General features: G+C 42.9%; 2 protein-coding genes across 3 annotated transcripts; one reads left to right on the top strand and one right to left on the bottom strand.

The window, feature by feature from the left end:
* Positions 1-2,511: 2,511 nt before the first annotated feature.
* On the bottom strand, positions 2,512-6,174 carry LOC138955495 (hydroxyproline dehydrogenase-like). The gene is made up of 4 exons (XM_070327089.1): positions 6,015-6,174; positions 4,025-4,582; positions 3,551-3,741; positions 2,512-2,728 (listed from the first exon to the last, which is right to left on the bottom strand). Exons 2-4 carry the CDS (start codon positions 4,559-4,561, stop codon positions 2,590-2,592), a joined length of 867 nt encoding a protein of 288 aa, XP_070183190.1. The 5' UTR covers positions 4,562-4,582; positions 6,015-6,174; the 3' UTR covers positions 2,512-2,589.
* A 3,587-nt stretch (positions 6,175-9,761) lies between these two features.
* LOC138955493 (uncharacterized) lies at positions 9,762-20,054 on the top strand. 2 transcript variants are annotated; one of them, XM_070327088.1, is made up of 2 exons: positions 9,762-10,064; positions 13,698-20,054. In XM_070327088.1, exon 2 carries the CDS (start codon positions 14,161-14,163, stop codon positions 16,384-16,386), a length of 2,226 nt encoding a protein of 741 aa, XP_070183189.1. In that variant the 5' UTR covers positions 9,762-10,064; positions 13,698-14,160; the 3' UTR covers positions 16,387-20,054. The 2 variants fall into 2 exon arrangements, with proteins under 2 accessions (XP_070183189.1, XP_070183188.1); XM_070327087.1 differs by having other exon boundaries at positions 9,762-10,078.
* The last annotated feature ends 503 nt before the right edge of the window (positions 20,055-20,557 follow it).

Raw genomic sequence — 20,557 nt, 5'->3', positions numbered from 1 at the left:
GGTTTTGAGTCTCTCAGCAAATTATGAACAAACAAGTCGCGTAAGGCGAAAATACAACATTTAGTCAAGTAGCTGTCGAACTCACAGAATGAAACTGAACGCAATGCAACGCAGCAAGACCGTATACTCGTAGCATCGTCAGTCCACCGCGCACGGCAAAGGCAGTGAAATTGACAAGAAGAGCGGGGTAGTACTTGCGCTGAGAAGGATAGCACGCTTTTCTGTACCACTCTTCGTTTTAACTTTCTGAGCGTGTTTTTAATCCAAACATATCATATCTATATGTTTTTGGAATCAGGAACCGACAAGGAATAAGATGAAAGTGTTTTTAAATTGATTTGGACAATTTAATTTTGATAATAATTTTTATATATTTAATTTTCAGAGCTTGTTTTTAATCCGAATATAACATATTTATATGTTTTTGGAATCAGCAAATCATGGAGAATAAGATAAACGTAAATTTGGATCGTTTTATAAATTTTTATTTTTTTTTTTACAATTTTCAGATTTTTAATGACCAAAGTCATCAATTAATTTTTAAGCCACCAAGCTGAAATGCAATACCGAAGTCCGGGCTTCGTCGAAGATTACTTGACCAAAATTTCAACCAATTTGGTTGAAAAATGAGGGCGTGACAGTGCCGCCTCAACTTTCACGAAAAGCCGGATATGACGTCATCAAAGACATTTATCAAAAAAATGAAAAAAACGTTCGGGGATTTCATACCCAGGAACTCTCATGTCAAATTTCATAAAGATCGGTCCAGTAGTTTAGTCTGAATCGCTCTACACACACACACACACACATACAGACACACATACACCACGACCCTCGTTTCGATTCCCCCTCGATGTTAAAATATTTAGTCAAAACTTGACTAAATATAAAAAGAGGTCAGTAAACAACATCCTATACGCACCAGTCGGTGTTGTGCACTTGCAATCATAAGTAACCAGGTATATATTCACACCGGTGTCCGTTCACCTTTCAACAACACTTTGCACTGGTTAGAACCGGTTATAACAGGATGTTCCTGGCTTTCACGACCGAATTAAGAGAGAGGTATTAGCTCATGTAACACGTACGGTATGCATGAGGGAGTATGTCAAGTTAATGTTATACCTTACTTTTTGCTGCAATGTACTCCAACGCTCAAGGTCATTTTGCTGGAGTAAAGATGTGTTTACGAAAACGAGATGAGACGTAGAGAAACTTAATTGTTATACAATCAGGCACAATGACACGCACGCATGCATACACAAATACAGATATGATATGTACAAGTAGATACGCAGTTACGGGTGCATGTACACAAGCCGAAACAGACCAAAAACACACGCACGCACCGATGAACATACACACACACACACACACACACACACACACACACACACACACACAGACACACACACATGAACGCACACACACACACACACACACACACACACACACACAAACATGAACGCACACACGCAGGCACACACACGGCACACACACACACACACACACATATATATACACACACAAACACACACACAAACACACACACACACACACACACAACCATTAACGCGCGCACACACACAAACACACACACACACACACACACACACACACACACACACACACACCAGGGGCGGAGCAGTTAAGCCAGAGGGCTGGGGGGGGGGGTTACAACCTGGGGTTCAGGGGGTAGACCTCTTGTGAGGTACATGGGAAGGCTGAAGAATTTTAGCTATTTTATGAACAATTTATGGCTTATCCTTGATTTTAAACATGATCAACTGGTGTCAGCAGCCACTCATTATTTCTTTTAAAGTTACTATTAATATTTTTGAATTTTTTGTGTACTCGGAGTAAGAATTTCGTACGAAAAATTTACTCCGGACTAAATATTTCGTACGAAATTCTTACTCCGAGTACACTTTTCGTACGAGAAAAGAACTCCCCAAGGCACGAAAAAATTACTCCCTCCTCGAAAATTGTACTCCCCATTTTTTTTACTTCCAGGAAAATTCTCGTACGCAAAAATGGGATGCGGGCGAAGGGATAATGCCAATAAGTGATCTCGCGCACACGAATGTCGCGCTACCCTCCTTCCACCCCTTCCACCACCAAGACAGGGGACAAGGGAGTACAAATTTCGTACACCTGGCATGGGAAGTTAAATTGCTTGTGTTTGGGTGGAGTAGTTTATTCTTTATTTATTCGTCATGGGAGTAACATTTTTGTACGAAATGTTTACTCGGAACTCACCAGTCTTGGGGAGTAATTTTCTCGTGAAATGGGGGAGTGATTGTTTCGTAAAGGGAGTAACTTTTTCGTACGAAATGTTTACTCCGGAGTAAAAATCTCGTGGGAGTAATTTTCTCGTGTTACACCGGCATCAGAGTGTGTTTGTTTTTTTAGTCTGCTTGTCTACCAGTGTGTGTGTGTGTGTGTGTGTGTGTGTGTGTGTGTGTGTGTGTGTGTGTGTGTGTCAGTGAAACATGCTGCATATCGGTTAACTTACACATAGATCTCCCGGCATCATAGTGTGTTTGTTTTTTCGGTCTGCTTGAGTCTGTGAAATATGCCGCATATCGGTTAACTTACGCATAGATCCCCCGGCATGAGAGCTGTCATCTTCAGTTGTGTCATAGGATACAGTGGGTCGAGTTCTCTCGCCAGTCGCATTCCGTTTAAAATTGTGTTTAAATTTGCGTCGAACTTCTTGTCAGCCTCCCTTGAAAAAAAAAATGAAGAGTTTTTTTTATATGTGTTTTTGTGTTTTGTTGTGCTTCCTTAGCATGAATTTAAAAGCCTTTTATTTTCAATGGGGAACATATTAGTGAGAAGTCAGATGAGGTAAAGTGTCAATAACTTAAAAAGAACCCAAATTTACCTTAGTAAGGTGAAAAAGGGGGAGGGAGGGGGAGGGAGGGGGAGGGGGTAGCGACAGAGATAGGCAAAGAGAGAGAGAGAAACAGGAAAAGAGAGAGACAAAAAGAGACAGAGACAGACTGAGACACAGAGAGACATAAAAAACCCACACAAAAACACAGAGAGAAATTGAGGAAAATAGAAAGTGACCCGCAGAGTTAGCAAAAAAGAGAGATAGTGAATGGGAGAGATATAGAGACAGAGAAGAGTCTAACAAGGTTAGATTTACCCTAGTGCAAAAGAAAGTAGTGTGTGAGGAGTGCCTCTTCTTCAGAGCAAATCGTCCTACCCACCCACCCCCAAAGACTCACGGGTGGGGGGCCCGGGTAACTCAGGTGGTAGAGCACTGGACTTGTGATCGAAAGGTCGCTGGTTCGAATCCGTGCCGGGACGGACACAGGTTAACCTTATGTGCAGACCCAGAGACGGTATCCATCTCACACCCCCGTGTCACCACAGTGGCACGTAAAAGACCTCGGTCATTCTGCCATAAGTGCAGATGGCTGATACCACTTAAACACGCATACACTTGTGTATCTCATCTAAAGTCGGGTTAAAACCCGGGAACATGCCCCTAATGGCTTTGCCGTGAGGGCGTAAAACTTGAATTTCTCTCTCGACTCACGGGTGGTGTGTGTGAATGTCATCCTCCATGGGGGCAGCAAGAAGCGGACCAACGTTGACCTCTTGAAGTCTGCTGACCGCTTCTTTGATCTCGGCCGTCGTTTCTCCGGCAACGAACTGGCCGTACACTGTCTTCTTCATCAGCCAGTCTGACGCAGTCTTCCGCAGCACCCGCTGTGACGTCGACATCAACTGCGACGTCACGTTGAAAAGAAAGCGTAGGAAGTAGTTGATAGTGGTTTGAGGGGTAAGGGGAGAAAGTGAATGAATGAATGCTTTACTAGAAAAATAGGATACAACGAGAAAGACAAGGACAGGGAAAACAGGCAGACAAACAGACAGAGAGACAGACACACAGAGTCACACACACACACACACACACACACACACACACACACACACACACACACACACACACACACACACACACGCACAAAGAGATGCATGCAAGCCCACACTGCAAGAGGCCGCTTACCTTCAAAGAATGGTCAGCCACGACTTCGAACGAACACACCCGCAGCACGGAGAGTGCCCTGATGAGCTCCCAGTTGGACTTGTTGCTGAAAGCCGTCTTGAAGTCGTCAAAAGAAACATCGAAATTGGCACGCTTTCTCTCAACAACAGGGTGCGGTTCTTCCATAAATGTTTCCGTAGCTGCAACTGATCCGTAGCCCGATTGTTGATAGACGACATTTTGATTGGTCGAATTTTGCTGCAAAAAATCCTGAGCGGCTGAATGGTGAACCGGTGGCTGGTTTTGATTGGCTGCATTGTGGATCATGCGGTGAGGATTGGTTAAGCGGTCATATGGGCTCCACTCATTGGCTGTTTTGAATGCATCTGTCCAAGCAAGCCTGTCCGACAGAAAAGTTGAAGTTCCACCTGTTGCGGTCTGTTTTTGTGTCGATTTTGTCGGGGTACTTTTTCCACGAATGGATGTAACCTCAAACAGACAACGATGGGCAAATTGTCCGTAGCCCAAAACTCCTCTGGGAGCATGGATTCTGTGCATCCTTTGAGATGGTTTGAGAGACTGAAAAAGAAGGGAAGACACGGAAATGTGTATTGCAAATGCTCACACAGAAGCAAGCTAGGGAACAAGTTAATTTCCAGAGAAGAAAACTTCCAAGATACAAATTTCTTCTCGTGCCGACAATCAAGTGAGCCGGGTCACATTTGGTAAGGATTTTCTTTTGGATAAAAGAATCAATCCCCGTCGAAACACTTAAATTCGACAGCCTAAACCAAAAATATAAGGGAGGCGCGGTGAGGAGGGAGGGGGGAGGGGGGGCAAAGGGGAAGAGGGAAGGAGGATGCATGTCCGAGTCCGGCAGTCCTGTAGCTCAATAGAAGTACATGTACTACGGACATAACTCTGTCGGCTTGGTATGACCTGTGGAAGAGTGAATATACTCTTGCTTTTATTGAGGCAAACTCTCTACACGTGCTCCTTGTTCACTTCTTTCAGACACACCGCTCGCTAGTGACTGGCCTTTACTGCATGTCAGATAGGAAAGTTTGTCTCGATACAAACAAGAATATATTTACTCTTTCACAACCCATATAAACCCAACAGAGGTTTATTTCCGGAGCTCGAAAAACCCGAGCAAAAATGGCAAACGAATGAACAAACAATTAAACACACCAAACAAACCCGAAACAAAAAGAAAGACATTTTTTTTAAAGTTGTTTTAGAAAATCATAAAAAGGACAAAAAGACAGACAGACATACAGAAAGCAAGAGAGAAAGAAAGAAAGAAATAAAGAAAGAAAGAGAGAAAGAAAGACAGACATACAGAAAGAAAGAGAGAAAGAAAGACAGACATACAGAAAGCAAGAGAGAAAGAAAGAGAGAAAGAAAGACAGACATACAGAAAGCAAGAGAGAAAGAAAGACAGAAAGAAAGCAAGAGAGAAAGAAAGAAAAGAAAGAAAGCAAGAAAGAACGAAAGAAAGAAAGCAAGAAAGAAAGAAAGAAAGAAAGAAAGAAAGCAAGAGAGAAAGAAAGAAAGAAATAAAGAAAGAAAGAAAGCAGTGTTGTTCACAGATACAGAAAACGACCTGGATTCTAAATATATAGGTCAATATTTCCTCGCCGCCAAAAACAACAACTGTTGTGGCAATTAAAAGAACTCTAGTGTGTCAAAACTATCTGACATATTCGACCAGCCACGGGTCAGAACATTGCTTCAGATTAAACCAAAAAAAGTGTATGCGTAAATGACCATAGGCTGATGCCTGGGAACACCACTGACAGAGAGAGAGCGAAAGAAGTAACAGACAGACGGAAAGAAGGAAAGAAAGAAAACAAGAAAAAAAGAAAGAAAAAAAAAACAAAAACAAAGGAAGACAGAGACAGACAGACAGATAGACAGACAGACTGACAAACAAAAAAAGAACGAGGGGAAGTGAAAGAAATAATATTAAAAAAAAACCACGGTAAACAAGAACTCGGTCAAAACTTACCTGAATTCTACACTGCAACGCGCACAGGAGACAAAATTAACGCACTAGATTCGACACCGCGCGCACCGTCCCAGTGAGTACGGGCTAACGTACTCTCGCTCGCTACTTTTCTCAAATGTCGTGCCCAGCTATAGCGATGCTGTTTATAAGTGGCAAATGTCTCCCCCGTTTATTTACAGGCGAAACTGGAAAGAAAAACACGACTCCATAACTCTTTCGTATAGCTCACGCCCCGGATCATGGTACACCTGTATCCATCAACCGCAGATAGTGTTCCCCTTTCTACCCCCCCTCCCCCTGCTGGAAACAGCGCAGCTATGTCAAGTGTTCCCGAATGTATGCATCAAAATGGTATCTCATCGAACTATTTTGTATTTTGATGAATTCTGCATATCAGCAGGAGACACTTACTTGTTAGTTCACCGCTTGGCTTTGCATGTATCGGTATTGTATATAATTAACAAGTACGCAATACACACCCAAACACGTATTGACCACATAGCCAAGACAATTCTGCCTCAGAATACTTGTAAGAACATTAATATGATCTGCCACCAGCATACCCTCACGAGACAATTTTGCGTTACCACCAATTTGCTTCTGCGTGCGGGAAATAGAAATAGAACAGCTTGTTACACAAACATTCTTTAATCATAAAAGAATTCTTTTTTCATCATGACAAAATCAGTGCAATTCGAAGTTGTGAAAGTGAATGGAAATAGGTGTACCACGATCCAGGGTGTACGTGTAGCTGTAGACCATCATTTTGTTTTTCTTCTTCAGACTAGCTGTGCCATTGTGTCAACTTCAACGTAAAAACGGACTTCCATCAGTTTCTTTATATAACATTTGCCCATGTTTGCAAACGCTGAGTGTCTTTTATGTAGCTTGATAGCTGATGTTGGATACAATCGACATTATTTTTCCAAAGAACATGAAAGAACTTGTTTTCTGATTTATGTGGTTAAAAACTTGTTGGAAACGTGTTCGACCTGCTGTCGCAGTGTTTGCTCTGTCTGGGCGAATGTGTGTGTGTGTGTGTGTGTGTGTGTGTGTGCGTGTGCGCGTGTGTGTGTGTGTGTGTGTGTGGGTGTGTGTGTGTGTGTGTGTAAGTGTCTGTCTGTGCGTGTGTGTATGTATGTACGGGTGTGTGTGTTTGTGCGTGTGTATGTGTGTGTGTGCTTCTGTGCGTGTGTGTATGTGTGTGTGTGCGTGCGTGTGTGTGTGTGTGTGCGTGTGTGTGTGTGTGTGTGTGTGTGTGTGTGTGTGTGTGTGTGTGTGGGTGTGGAACGTATTAATTTCGCATAATGATGATTCAGCTTGTGCAATAACCCAGCAGGTGTTCATATGTCGTTGTCTTTGCAATTGTTTTCCTATGTTGATGATGATTTCTATTATATAAATGTCAGTTTAAAGAAATGAAAAAGACAAAGACAAGTAAACACACACAAACACACACACACACACACACACACACACACACAGTGACACACACACACACACACGCACACTCTGACTCACAAACATGTTGACACACACGCACAATTACCATCATGCATAAATCATAGCTTGCAACTAGACACTGCGGTATGCTTAGCTGCGGCAGACTGGGATGCGACAAACTGGGATGACCCATGCAGTTTTAGGTACTGACAAGAATGGCCCAGCAGTATACAGTTGTTTCTAACTTTGCTCTGTCGACAGAATTTCCCATATAATTCACGATGCCTGTATTGCATTAATTATTAATGAGCAGTGAACAAAACCCTATCTAATTTAAAGGCACAGTAAGCCTCCCGTAAACCATCACAGAGCTCCCCGAGCGTCCACATACAGTACAAGCATACTTCCATTTAAACGCTCACCGAACGGGAACATCCTGGCTGCTTTCTGTCGAGCGTGAGAAATTTTCAAAGAATTTATTTTCGTGGACTTTTAAAATCTAAATAATAAATTGACAGCTTGTTACACAAACATTCTTTAATCATAAAAGAATTCTTTTTTCATCAAGACAAAATCAGTGCAATTCGAAGTTGTGAAAGTTTGAAAACAGAAAAGCCCGGAAGCAGGGTCACGCAAGGGTCGTAGCAGACGACGGTTTATGCATATGGCAGTTCCTCTCAACAGTCAAAAACCATCGCTGGGAGTTCTTGTGAACCACAGCCGTTTGTTTCGTGCAAAAAAACCGTGCTATTGTAGATAAGCTCACATCGAGTCGCATTCAAATGACTAACTGACGACTACATTGTAAAAAAGGGAAACTGGATCACACGGGTTCACGATGGCTCAGGGGTAAGATAAACCACGCAAAAATAAATTCTTTGAAAATTGTTCGCTCTTTACGGAGGGCACCTAGGATGTTCTCAATCGGTGAGTGTTTAAATGAAAGGGTGTTTGTACTGTGTGTAAAAGCCTGACCGTATCTGTGATGGTTTACGGGAGGCTTACTGTGCCTTTAATATCAATTTTCTTTATTTTGCAGGAACTACCAAAACATTGGGTAGAGCTTGTACAGTGTGCTGGAGAGGATGATCACATTCAGAGTACATGTTCCATTACCAAATTACCATTGTAAAGCGCTTAGAGAACGTCAAGCGCTCTATAAATCTCCCGTATTATTATCATTATTATCACCTATATGTTTGTCAGGACTGCTTTTCCATTTGATAATGCTCAGACAGATTTTTTTCATTTACAGTTGCCTCTTGACTAAACACATTGGTGAATTCATGAAATCTACATAAAATGTAAAGCACGAATTCGTTGATGACACAACCATTTGTCGAGGGTAGCGTAGGCACCCGGTCTGCTCCCCGCCTAAAAAAGGCCAGTGCCGTTCCGTCTTCGAGGGACTGCGTGGGTTTCATTTCGGAGTTTTCCTTCTCCTAGACGAGTTTCCTTCCATGGATGATGAGCCTCCTCTACCCTCGTTTTGAATTCAGAGTGGTCTTCTCTTAGGATAGCTGCCTGCCAGGGTTGACGAGCCTATCCTGCCCGGCTATTTGACCCATAGCTGGAGGTTGGTTCGTGGGCACCTGGGCGTTTCCACACACCGGTGGGCCCGCATGCCGCACGTCTAGGGGCCAACCTCCTCCGAGTCCTTGTAGTCTAGCCTGGGGCCTTGCGGTACCCAGTTTACGCCTGTCGCCGCGATGGAGGCACTACATAGGGCTTGTTGTGGAGAGGTTATTGTACTGGCAGGAGAGACTGACGCATTCTGCTCTCTTTTCGCATTGTCCTAAAAAGGACATACGGTGCTAGCCAGCGGTGAGGGCTGAAAGCGAGAAGTGACAAGCACAAGACACTTCGCCAACACACTAGACACGTCACACAACCGTTTGGCAGGTGTAAAGCACGAATAAAACAGATAATATATTTATTTGTGTCTGTATAATCATCCACACGCATGCACGCACGTACTCACGCACGCACGCTCACACATACACACACACACACACACACTTACACACACACACTCACACACGCAACGCACGCACACTCACAAACACACACACACACACTAAAAAACACACACACTTACACACACACACTTACACACACACACACACAACGCACGCACACACATTCACACACACACACACACACACAACACATACACACAACACACACAAAAGTCGTATAATGGTTCGACACACAGCGATGTCAACAACACGGAAGTGAATAAACGTTGACAAGGAAAATCCAGTTTCGCGGTGAATCATACACACACACACGTACACCCCTTCTTCGTGAAACGTTTTCTATTAATATTCGATTCAAATTGTCGACGTCACCCAGTTTTTATTTCCTTCTCAATGCCAAGTACACGCCTCGCCCTTGTAGCTTAGGATTTTGAGCTGACAGCGTTGACTGTTGTAAGGCTGGCTGACTAGGTGATCTCTCGGGTTGTGTTCACCTTCTCGTTGCTTGTTAGAGTTTTGTGGCCGTGAACTGACTGACCGGCCTACTGGACAACTGCCTGCTCTCTGCCCTCTCACGTTGCCAGGAGGTTTCAGTGGACATTCTTGCTTCTACAGATGGGCCGTACTGGTGAGGACTGTGGGGTATGGACTACTGCCGTTGTTAGAAAATCACACACACACACGGTGTATAGAGTAAATTACCCAATGGCGGAACAGGATAATAGAGCCGTAATGATAGTGCTCTATCACACATTTACAGTTTGAATTTGACAATGCGATGCTCTTTACTTTAGACGGCTACTTCGTAAGCAACACTTTGTTAAGTGAATGTAAACACTACCGTGGTGTGTGTGTGTGTGTGTGTGTGTGTGTGTGTGTGTGTGTGTGTGTGTGTGTGTTTGTGCGTGTGTGTGTTTGTGCGTGTGTGTGTTTGTGTGTGTGTGCGTCTGTCTGTGTGTTTGTGTCTGTCTGTGTGTCTGTCTGTGTGTCTTTGTGTCTGTGTGTGTGTCTATCTCTGCCCTGGCTTGGCCTTTTCATTCAGCAAACCTTAAAGACAAAACGACTTCGTCAAGTCAAGTAGGTTGGCATACTCCCAAAACTACTTTCAGATGAGAAAAACGCGTGATCGAAGAAACAATATAACGTTGTCTGGGAAAACATGTTTTGCAACAAACTCAGTGTTCGATCAAAAGCGAGGAAGAGGACACTCACTATAACAAGGAAGGTAATCAGTGTAGCGATGTTCACATGCCAAGACTAATAATAAGCACCTGTCACCAAGTTGTTATTTCGTTGTCACTGCCAGAGACACGCCTCGTCCGTGTACCTCTCGTATTCTGAACTATGCAGTTCAGCTTGGAAGTTGTTATTTTGTGACCACACACCAGGAAATAATACCTTAATATAAACGTTTGAGCCATGATTTACTCAAGTTGAAAACGGGTGTATTTTAAGTAGCAATCCCAGACTGTAATTCTCATTGTAAAGCACTTTGTCCTACATTTGTACCCTTATCATATTCCATGCATTATTCCTGAAGATACAGGTTTCAAATTGAGCCGAGAGCTACCGAGTTCGTTTTTGGGGTTGAGTAGACGACAACACGCACAAAGAAGGTCTTAGAAATAATGTTTGAGGGTTCTATTTTTCAAATCTGAATGCTGTTTTTGGTAGTCATAGTCATTCTGATAAGCATCGCTCCACGGCTATTGCCAGTTGTCTCTCTGACCGGACGCTACAGTCCTACGCGAATCTATCAAAACAAGAATACAGAGTTATCTCCCATATGTTTTTCGCGAGCACTGATCTAAATTTGAGATCAGTGTTCGCGAGACGAAAATGATTGCAGATTGGCCGACTTCGACAGTGATCTCCGTTCTGTTCTTCACAGTTATGATAAAGACATCGTTCTAAGGTCAAAACAAGTCGAAATTTTGGGACTGCTGCCGGAAGGAGACCGTAATATATGGTTTCATCACTGTCAACTGCATGGTTACAGAAAAAAATCGTCTGCTCCAGTGAGCGCCGAAACCAAACGGTTGATTATCACGTGACACTTTTGGAATATTTAGAGTTGTTTGCACAGTAAATACAGCCGCGAAAAATAGCTCGCTTGAAACTGTCTTACATATCAATTCCTTTGTAATTTAAAAATTACACAACACCATGAAAAATCATTATCGACGATCGCGAATCTGCTTACATCCATAACACATTACGAACAGATCTAAATATGTAAAAAAAATCGATTTCCTCGCCAGACAAGGAAAACCAAGGCATCCTGTCAGAGAGAGAATGAGCTGAACTCATTTTGACCTGAGTTCAGGATGAGTCATAGTAGACCGCAATATTCTCCAACGTACGTTCTGTAGTTTTCCGTTATTCGAAGTGTTTTAGCCCTGTACTGCACAGAATGTGTATGCGTTAGCTAGACTGTAGGTTTGATTTGCTCCGACGAACGGGTATCTCTGAAAACTTAATAAATAATGAGGACGACCGGAAATCAGGACTTCTGACAGGAGAGCTGGGCGATGCAAACTGCTCGCTGATTAAACTTCATTTAATTATTTGGCATTGTTTCGTAACGGTTTTGATCAAATCATTGCATGTGTTTCTAAACTACAGTACAGCGAATGTCCCTTGAACATTTGAAGGTCCACGTCGTCAGAAAACTCAAAAAAATGGCTCCTTAGGTATTTTAATATTACACGTGTGACACAAAATTGAAAGTGTGCAGTATCTTTTGTGGTTGAGTATATAACAGACAGAGGGGGTCCATAGGTAGGAACACACACACACACCAGGGGCGGACGAGGGGGGGTGCACAGGGTGCAGGTGCACCCCCCTCCAGCAAAAACAAAACAACAACAAAATTTGGAAAGCTGATTCTATGACCATTTCTAAGTTCAAATGGTACCAGATGGCACCATTTTGCTTCTTTGGGCCAAACAAATTTCCGGGGGGACATGCCCCCGGACCCCCCTAGCAAATTCGGGCGCTTCGCGCCCATCACATTCACTTTCGATTCAAAGTGCACCCCCCCTTACAAAGCAACTGATCCGCCCCTGCACACACACACACACACACACACACACACACACACACACACACACACACACACACACACACACACAACTTTAAGTAGCCCTCGGCTCAATCGTTAGAGCACTGGACTCGCGATCCTCGAAGTAAGTGTAGGAATCCAGGCCGTGCCGAAGACGAGTCATCATGATGTGACAACTCATAAACGATATCGATGCCCCACCCCCGTGTCAGCGCCATTCCAGGCAACAGACCTGGGTAAATCTGCCACAGGTTCTGGTGGCAGATGACACCTAAACACGCACACACGTGGGTAGCGCACCTCTTGTCGCTGCTAGCTTTCTACTTTAATTAATTAATAAAGTAATTAATAATCAATATAAAAACACTGTCGTGGCATAGCGTATCTGTGGCATACATCATGTACATGCACGCTCCCAGATTCCCCAGCCTTACTCTGTGTGACAGTCTCTGTGATCGTGTTCACTTGCGTGATCTCTGTCGTCAGAATTGATTGAAAGGTACGGAAGATTACGTTTACTTTGCGCGGTGACAGGAGCATGCAGTGGCCTAGTGGATAAAACATCCGCATCCTAGTCGGAAGGTCGTGAGTTCAAATCCCGGCCGCGGCCGCTTGGTGTGTTAAGGGTGGAGATTTGTCCGATCTCCCAGGTCAACTAATATGCAGACCTGCTAGACCTGCTAGTGCTTTATCCCCCCTCGTGTGAACACGCAAGCACAAGACCAAATGCGCACGGAAAAGATCCTGTAATGCATGTCAGAGCTCGGTGGGTTATAGAAACTCAAAAATACCCAGCATGCTACCTTCGAAAGCGGCGTATGGCTGCCCACATGGCGGGGTAGAAACAGTCATACACGTAAATATCCACTCGTGCAAAGACACGAGTGTACGTGGGAATTTCAACCCATTAAAGCAGAAGAAGAAACATTTTTACTTTGCGTGGTATTCTCATTTAGACGGACCGGACTGGTTCCTCAAAGCTACACTAAACCCGGGACATGCTAATTTTGTCCAGAGGAATAATCTTCAAGCTAACGCTGGATGTGATGCATTTCTATTTTACATTGCTTCTACAAATGCTGGATGAGTTTCTACATGTGGACCACGTGTGTTTGCGTGCATGCGTGCGAACGTCTGTCTGTCTGTCTGTCTGTCTTTTATGTCCATCTCAATCATTGAATGTATCTTTTTTTCCAGATCCTAAGTTGATAAACTGGACACTGCACCGCGTGATGCCCTGAACAATGACAACAGCTACAACAAACAACTTCTTTGTTTCTTCAAAACTTGACTGCTGGCCACAAACAAAATTAGTCACAAAGACACAGTCGCGATATAACCTTGAATGGTTGAAAACGACGTTAAACACCAAATAAAGAAAGAAACAAAGACACAGTGATCTAAATTCACATTCTTACCAGCACGCGTGTTTAAAACCTCACCAGCAGTCGTTCTGAGTAAAATACTCTTCTATTCAAAGCAGCTAATTGTTAACTATGAAGATTTTAGGCACTCGACTTTAGTCTTCGTCTGGCGTTGTCAATATACATGTACACCAACACGGCGACTTCTCGGACCACTGTCTCATTGGTACAACAAGTAAGTCTGTGGTCTACATTGTCTGCTTTGTGGTGACCTTGACAGCACTTAGACCATAAACATGTCCAGGCAATGGACATGCGTGGAAACAATCGTGAGGAGTATTGGGAGTCCTTTTTTGACACAGCATGAGTGTTGTGATGGAAAAACACACAATATGGATGCATTGGATGATAAGTTTGACAGGCATGTTAGTTTCCTGCTTCAGGAATTCGAGGGACAAAGTTTTCCAAGTACACTGCCACGGACGTGCGAGGAAAGTAATATCATCACTTCACTGCTACAGGAATGGAAACCAGATAAACAAGTAGAGCTTCAGTATGAAATCATTGCTTGTGTCCGAGTCCTAGACGTGTTGGGCATAGAGGTTGTAACACGGGAAACGCTACGCGCCTGTCTTAACGTCTGTACTTGTGAATCATGGAGGAGAGCTTTTCTTTCGGGGCGACTTCAGAAAGCCACAGAATTTCTTCTCCATATTGCGTCAATTGAATCTCTTCCAAGAGGGTTTATGTATTCGCGCGGTAATGGAGTGTGTAATGAAACGGCTTTATCTTTGCTAGTTCCCCAAATACAAAACAAAAACATGATTGTGTGCTTTCTTAAGATCGCGAAATCCACACTGAATAAGGAACAGATTTGTTTAATCTCAAAGTTACTGCACGTGGAGGCTGATTCCAGTTTCAAACAGTGTATGAACAGAGCCTTGCGGGATGGTGAATGGGGTGTGGTGGACCACATGTTACGACTGTACGACATGGACACAACAACGCTGCACCAAGTCCTTGTCAAAGCAATGGAACGGAGAAAATGGAAAGAAGTAGAAGCGTGTCTCGAGCGTGGAGCGGACATAGCCACAGCCTGCACTGAGACCGGGTTTGACCTGAACGCCAGGTCAGGAGAAAGGAACAGAACAGTTCTACACGACGCCATATCAAACCATAAAGACACGAAGGAGATCGTGCAGGCATTGCTACAGGCTGGCGCTGACCCTAACGTACGAGATTCAGATGGTGAGACTGCGGTTTGCACGGCTGTTAACTATCGCAACTGGGACTTTGCTTTGCTTCTGTTGATGCACAGTAGGGCTGCTGGAACCACTGTTTCACACACATTCCGTAACGGAGAACCGGTCTTGCATTTTGTCTGTAAAAAGGGTCAATCAGACCTTGTGCGGGAACTCTTCACGACACAGACAGACCCACTGGCCACAGACGGTAAGGGTAACACCTTGATCATGGCTGCCTTGGGTGGAGCAGATAGCAAGAATGTACGCCGTGATTACTCCAGGAAGCCTGAACCCATCACGCCTGGAAGCGAGAAGGAGAATGTAATGCGTGTTCTGATCCAGTCAGGGGTGGCAACGCACCAGGCTCTGTTGTCGCAGTCACAGCTGAGGTCCCTTAAACAGGAAGCCCAAAACGTCACAGTGGACAGTTTCCAATCACCCATGTGGCAAGCAGTAAAGACACGTAAACTACGAATCGCTAGGATGCAGTATGCTGCAGGTGCATGTTGTCATGAAGAAATCCACGAACTGGTGAATTCAGAATTCATTGGACACAAATTGGAAGAAACAAACCAGCGTGACACCTTGAAGTTTTCGGAAGACTTCTTCAGTCACTTTCATGCGCGTTTTGATTACGAGCCGGATGATGCTAGTGCGTGTTGTCATACAGAAATTCACGAACTGGCAAATTCGGAGTATGTCAGACAAAAAGTAATACACTTGAGGAATTATAGCGATCCCTTCCTGGCCCGTCGCGATATAACCTTCTTTGTTGAAAACGACGTTAAACACCAAATAAAGAAAGATCCCTTCCTGGCCTTCCTTAACGACATCTTCAGCCATGTTCGTTCCCAGGGGGTGCATTATACTGTTGGTCAATGTTGTACTCAAAAACACAATGCCCGTGGGGATGCAGAACTAAAATTTGTCAGAGAAAAAACAGAAGAAATGAAAAACTGGTGTGACATCATGGACTTTCTTGACCACATTTCCAGTCACCCTCGATCCCTTCGGGACATCTGTGCCCTGACAATCTCGCATCTCATCGGTTGCGGGCCTCAGCGTGACGAAAGAGCAGCAAGTCTCGGTCTTCCTGACTCTCTACGTCGTCGCGTCTTACAGGATCACGTGATCAGTTCTGATTTTCTCAAGGACTACCCTCCTGACCCCGAGGACAGGGAACCGTACAGACTCTTGATTGGTATGTGTGGTAATAGTAGTTTGGGATTTGGGTTTTGTGAACCGATCTGCTCCTGTAAGATTGAAGAAGGTGAATAACTGACAGTCAAGATCAATGCCATGAATCACCATCAGAAAAGTAAGGCGTCCGCCCCGTGATCGGGAGGTCGTGGGTTCGAACCCCGGCCGGGTCATACCGAAGACTTTAAAATTGGCAATCTTGTGGCTGCTCCGCCTGGCGTCTGGCATTATGGGGTTAGTGCTAGGACTGGTTGGTCCGGTGTCAGAATAATGTGACTGGGTGAGACATGAAGCCTGTGCTGCGACTTCTGTCTTGTGTGTGGCGCACGTTATATGTCAAAGCAGCACCGCCCTGATATGGCCCTTCGTGGTCGGCTGGGCGTTAAGCAAGCAAACAAACAAACAAACCATCAGAAAAGACAGCCGAGGACAGTTTGTTCATCAATGATTATTTTGGTCTCATCATTTTTGCATATGACATCGTGGAAGACAGGTCATAGTCAAACAAATTCAATTGTTGAGGTAGAAAAAAAGTATTATTGCTTCTTAAGATAACTACAACGTTCTGCATGCTTAGAAGACGTTTATGGGACAAGGCATACAGACAAATGATTATCCCTCTCACACCATGCATGCTGTGGTCACGAATGACTGGGCATCGCTGTATAGCACAGTAATCATCCCAAAACATTCTATCTTACTAGCTTATTTTGTGTTAAGTTTGTACAAGTTAGTATCATGCATTATATTAGAGTGCCTCTTATGATGTTGTTTTTCTTGATTCGGATTATACATGTATACATTGTGGGTTTTTTGCTACACTTGTTAGCTCTGCGCATTTGTGTGTGTGTGTGTGTGTGTGTGTATGTGTGTGTGTGTGTGTGTGTGTGTGTGTGTGTGTTTGTGTGTGTGTGTGTGTGTGTGTGTGTGTGTGTGTGTGTGTGTGTGTGTGTAATGTTAGTAGTAAATTGTACAGTTCTATTGTAAATAGCACACTGGAAGAGTGGATTGAATGTAAGAACATAAATGGAAAGTGACAAGCAGATTTCAAAAAAGGATATTCCACCATTGATCACATGTTTGTTTTTTTGGCTGCAATACAGAAGTAGTTTGTAAATAACTTTAAATTATATGTTGCATTTATTGATTTTGAAAAGGTTTTTGATTCATTTTCAAGAACATTGTTGTGGCCTATTTTAGTTAAACATGGAATTAACGGAAAGTTGTATTTTTGTATAAAGATCATGTACGAAGATGTTTAAGCCAATGAAAGAGTGGGAAACGGTGCTACATTGAGTGATTTTGGTCATTGTAATAAGGGAGTTAACAGGGTAATGTTTGTTGCCCAAATTTAATGTCTCTGTTTATCAATGAACTGGTCCTGGAAATGATTAGATTTGGTAAACTTGGCGTAGATTTGGTAGAATTATTTGTATTATTATTTGCGGACGATATGATGCTATATGGTCAGAGACCATTGTCGGTTTACAGAACCAGTTGAACAGTCTGTATAGAGCAGCAGTTCAGTTACAGCTTAAAGCAAATATGAATAAAACCTGCATTATGGTTTTTAGAAAAGGTGGTTATTTGGGTGTTGGAGAATTATTTTTTATTATGGTGGTCTATTGATGTCTGTTGTAAATTCCTGTAAATATCTTTTCAACAAAATCAAGTTTACAATTTGCATGCCAGGCCCTGGTACTTTGCACTTTGACATTTTATTGATTGAACACGAAGTAAGTTGTACAAGCTTGAAAATGATTCACTGCATGCATGTTTGAAGTTGTTTGATACCCAGGTTCAACCGATGGTTTAGAATGGCTCCGAAATTTGGGGACTTGGGAAGAATTACTTGTTTGGCTGTAAAATAAATGTTTGCAAGTTAATTGCCGTACTCAAAATGATTTTATTTATGGAGAATTAGGACAATATACAATTGATTTAAATTCATATGTTCATTGTATTAAATAGTGGTTGAAATTAGTTGAAATGGATGAAAGCAGATTACCCTTCAAAGCATACAGAATGTTGTATACATTAGATTGCAAGGAAAAAGTAACCTGGGCATCAAGCATTCGTGAATGTTTGTGTAAATATGGGTTTTTATATGTATGGAATAATTAGAATGTTATTAATGAGAATACCTTTTCTGCAATGTTTTAAACAGAGGATTATTGATTGCAGATGTCAGGACTGGGATGACTATATAGATGTACAAAAGGGTGACAGATTTTCAGTGTATTGAATGTTTAAAAAATCTAATTCTGTTGAACGGTATTTGTTGTCAAACGTCTATTCGGCGTGCCCTTGTCAGATTTATATGTGGTATACCTGAGATTGCTGTCCAATCTCAATGATAAAAATTTCATAATTTGGATAGTATGAATTGTCGGATGTGTCAGTCTCCATTTGAAGATGAAACTCATTTCCTGCTTCACTGCCCTGCACTTGCAGATATAAAAGAATTGTATATTCCACAGAAATATAGTAGACATCCCTGTCGTTTTCAGATGGTCTTGTTATTATCTTCAGTAATACAACTGTTCTAAAGAATTTCGCTATATATTTTTATAAATCATTTCAGTGACTGAATTTGATGTTAGATTAGAGTATGCATATGTATATATCCATACTGTACTGCTGTATTGTGAATTATATGATTTTGTATGATCCGTCATGTCTGATTTTTTTATTTATTTATTCGTATGTATATTTTTCTTTTCGTTTCACACCCCTTCATGTGGGGCTATGGCCTTAATGAGTAAACCTGACGGGCGCAGTGGCCTAGTGGTAAGACGTCGGCCTCCTAATCGGGATGTCGTGGGTTCGAATCCCGGTCGCTGCCGCCTGGTGGGTTTAGGGTGGAGATGTTTCCAATCTCCCAGGTGCGCACGGAAAATATCCTGTAATCCATATCAGAGTTCGGTGGGTTATAGAAACACGAAAATACCCAGCATGCATCCTCCAAAAAAGGCCTATGGCTGCCTATATGGCGGGGTGAAAACGGTCATTCACGTAAAAATCCTCTCGTGCAAAAACACGAGTGAACGTGGGAGTTTCAGCCCATGAACGCAGAAAAAGAAGAAGAAGAAACCATCCATCCATCCATCTGCGCATGATTATCATTCTGATTTAACGAAGGTGTCAGAAGAACACAAACAAAGAATTGTTAGTACTTGAATTTTTTTTTTTTTTAAATATAGGCTTTGTAGGTGGCAATTTCCTCGTATCATACCCGCTTTCCTTATCTCACAGCGACCTTCTCTTTTCCTATATTTCTGCCTCAACCGATCTGATACTCTGTCTTTCTTTTATTAAATCTAGATAGAAACTTTATTGGAAAAAAATGGAGAGGTGGTAGGAGGGCGATTGGGAAAACATATATGCTACCCCCAGCCATCTTCGATGTCAAACAATTTTTTTTAGATTGAGAAAAAAATCTTGTTCATTGAATTTATGTTAGTGAGTGTGTGTGTGAGTGTGTGTGTGTGTGTGTGTGTGTGTGTGTGTGTGTGTGTGTGTGTGTGTGTGTGTGTGTGTGTGTGTGTGTGTGTGTGCACTTTCAATTTACCAAAATATTCCTTTCATGACTGACAGAACCCCTGCAATGAAAAGAAACGTGTGGGTGTGCGTTCATCACAGGTACCACTGTAGTTTGGTTACGCTGTCTGTTGCATTGTAAATGATTTGGGCATATTTTAGATTGAGGAGGGAAGGCAAAATGGAACAAAAGAAAATGTTACACTGCCGTTTAAAAAGAATGCATGTCAGTGTGTGTGTGTGTGTGTGTGTGTGTGTGTGTCTGTGGGTCTGTGTGTGTGTGTGTGTGTGTGTGTCCCACGATGTATGTGTGAACGACGGTGTGTGTGTGTGTGTGTGTGTGTGTGGGAGGGTGTGTGTGTGTGGGTGTCTGTGTGTGTGTGTGTGCCATTGTGTCTGTGTCTGTGTACTTCTCTGCCCTGGCCTTGCTCTTTTACACAGCAAACATTGAAGGCTGAATGATAAAAGTACATCGATATGAAGTCAAGTACGTTGGCATTCTCCCAAAACTACTTTCAGATGAGGAAAACGCGTGATGGAAGGAACAAAAAACGCTGTCTGGGAAAACATGTTTTTGAACAAACTGTAAGATCAATAACGAGGAAAAGGACACACACTGACAAGGGAAGTAATCAGTGTAGCGGTGTTCACATGCCAAGACTGGTAAGCACCTCCAAGTGTGAATCAACTGAAATATGAATCTTTATAT

Source organism: Littorina saxatilis, unplaced genomic scaffold (genome assembly GCF_037325665.1).
Source record: "Littorina saxatilis isolate snail1 unplaced genomic scaffold, US_GU_Lsax_2.0 scaffold_1387, whole genome shotgun sequence".
Classification (NCBI taxonomy): domain Eukaryota; kingdom Metazoa; phylum Mollusca; class Gastropoda; order Littorinimorpha; family Littorinidae; genus Littorina; species Littorina saxatilis.
Note: the sequence above shows the minus strand (reverse complement) of the source record. Positions and strands in the feature narration are given on the sequence as shown.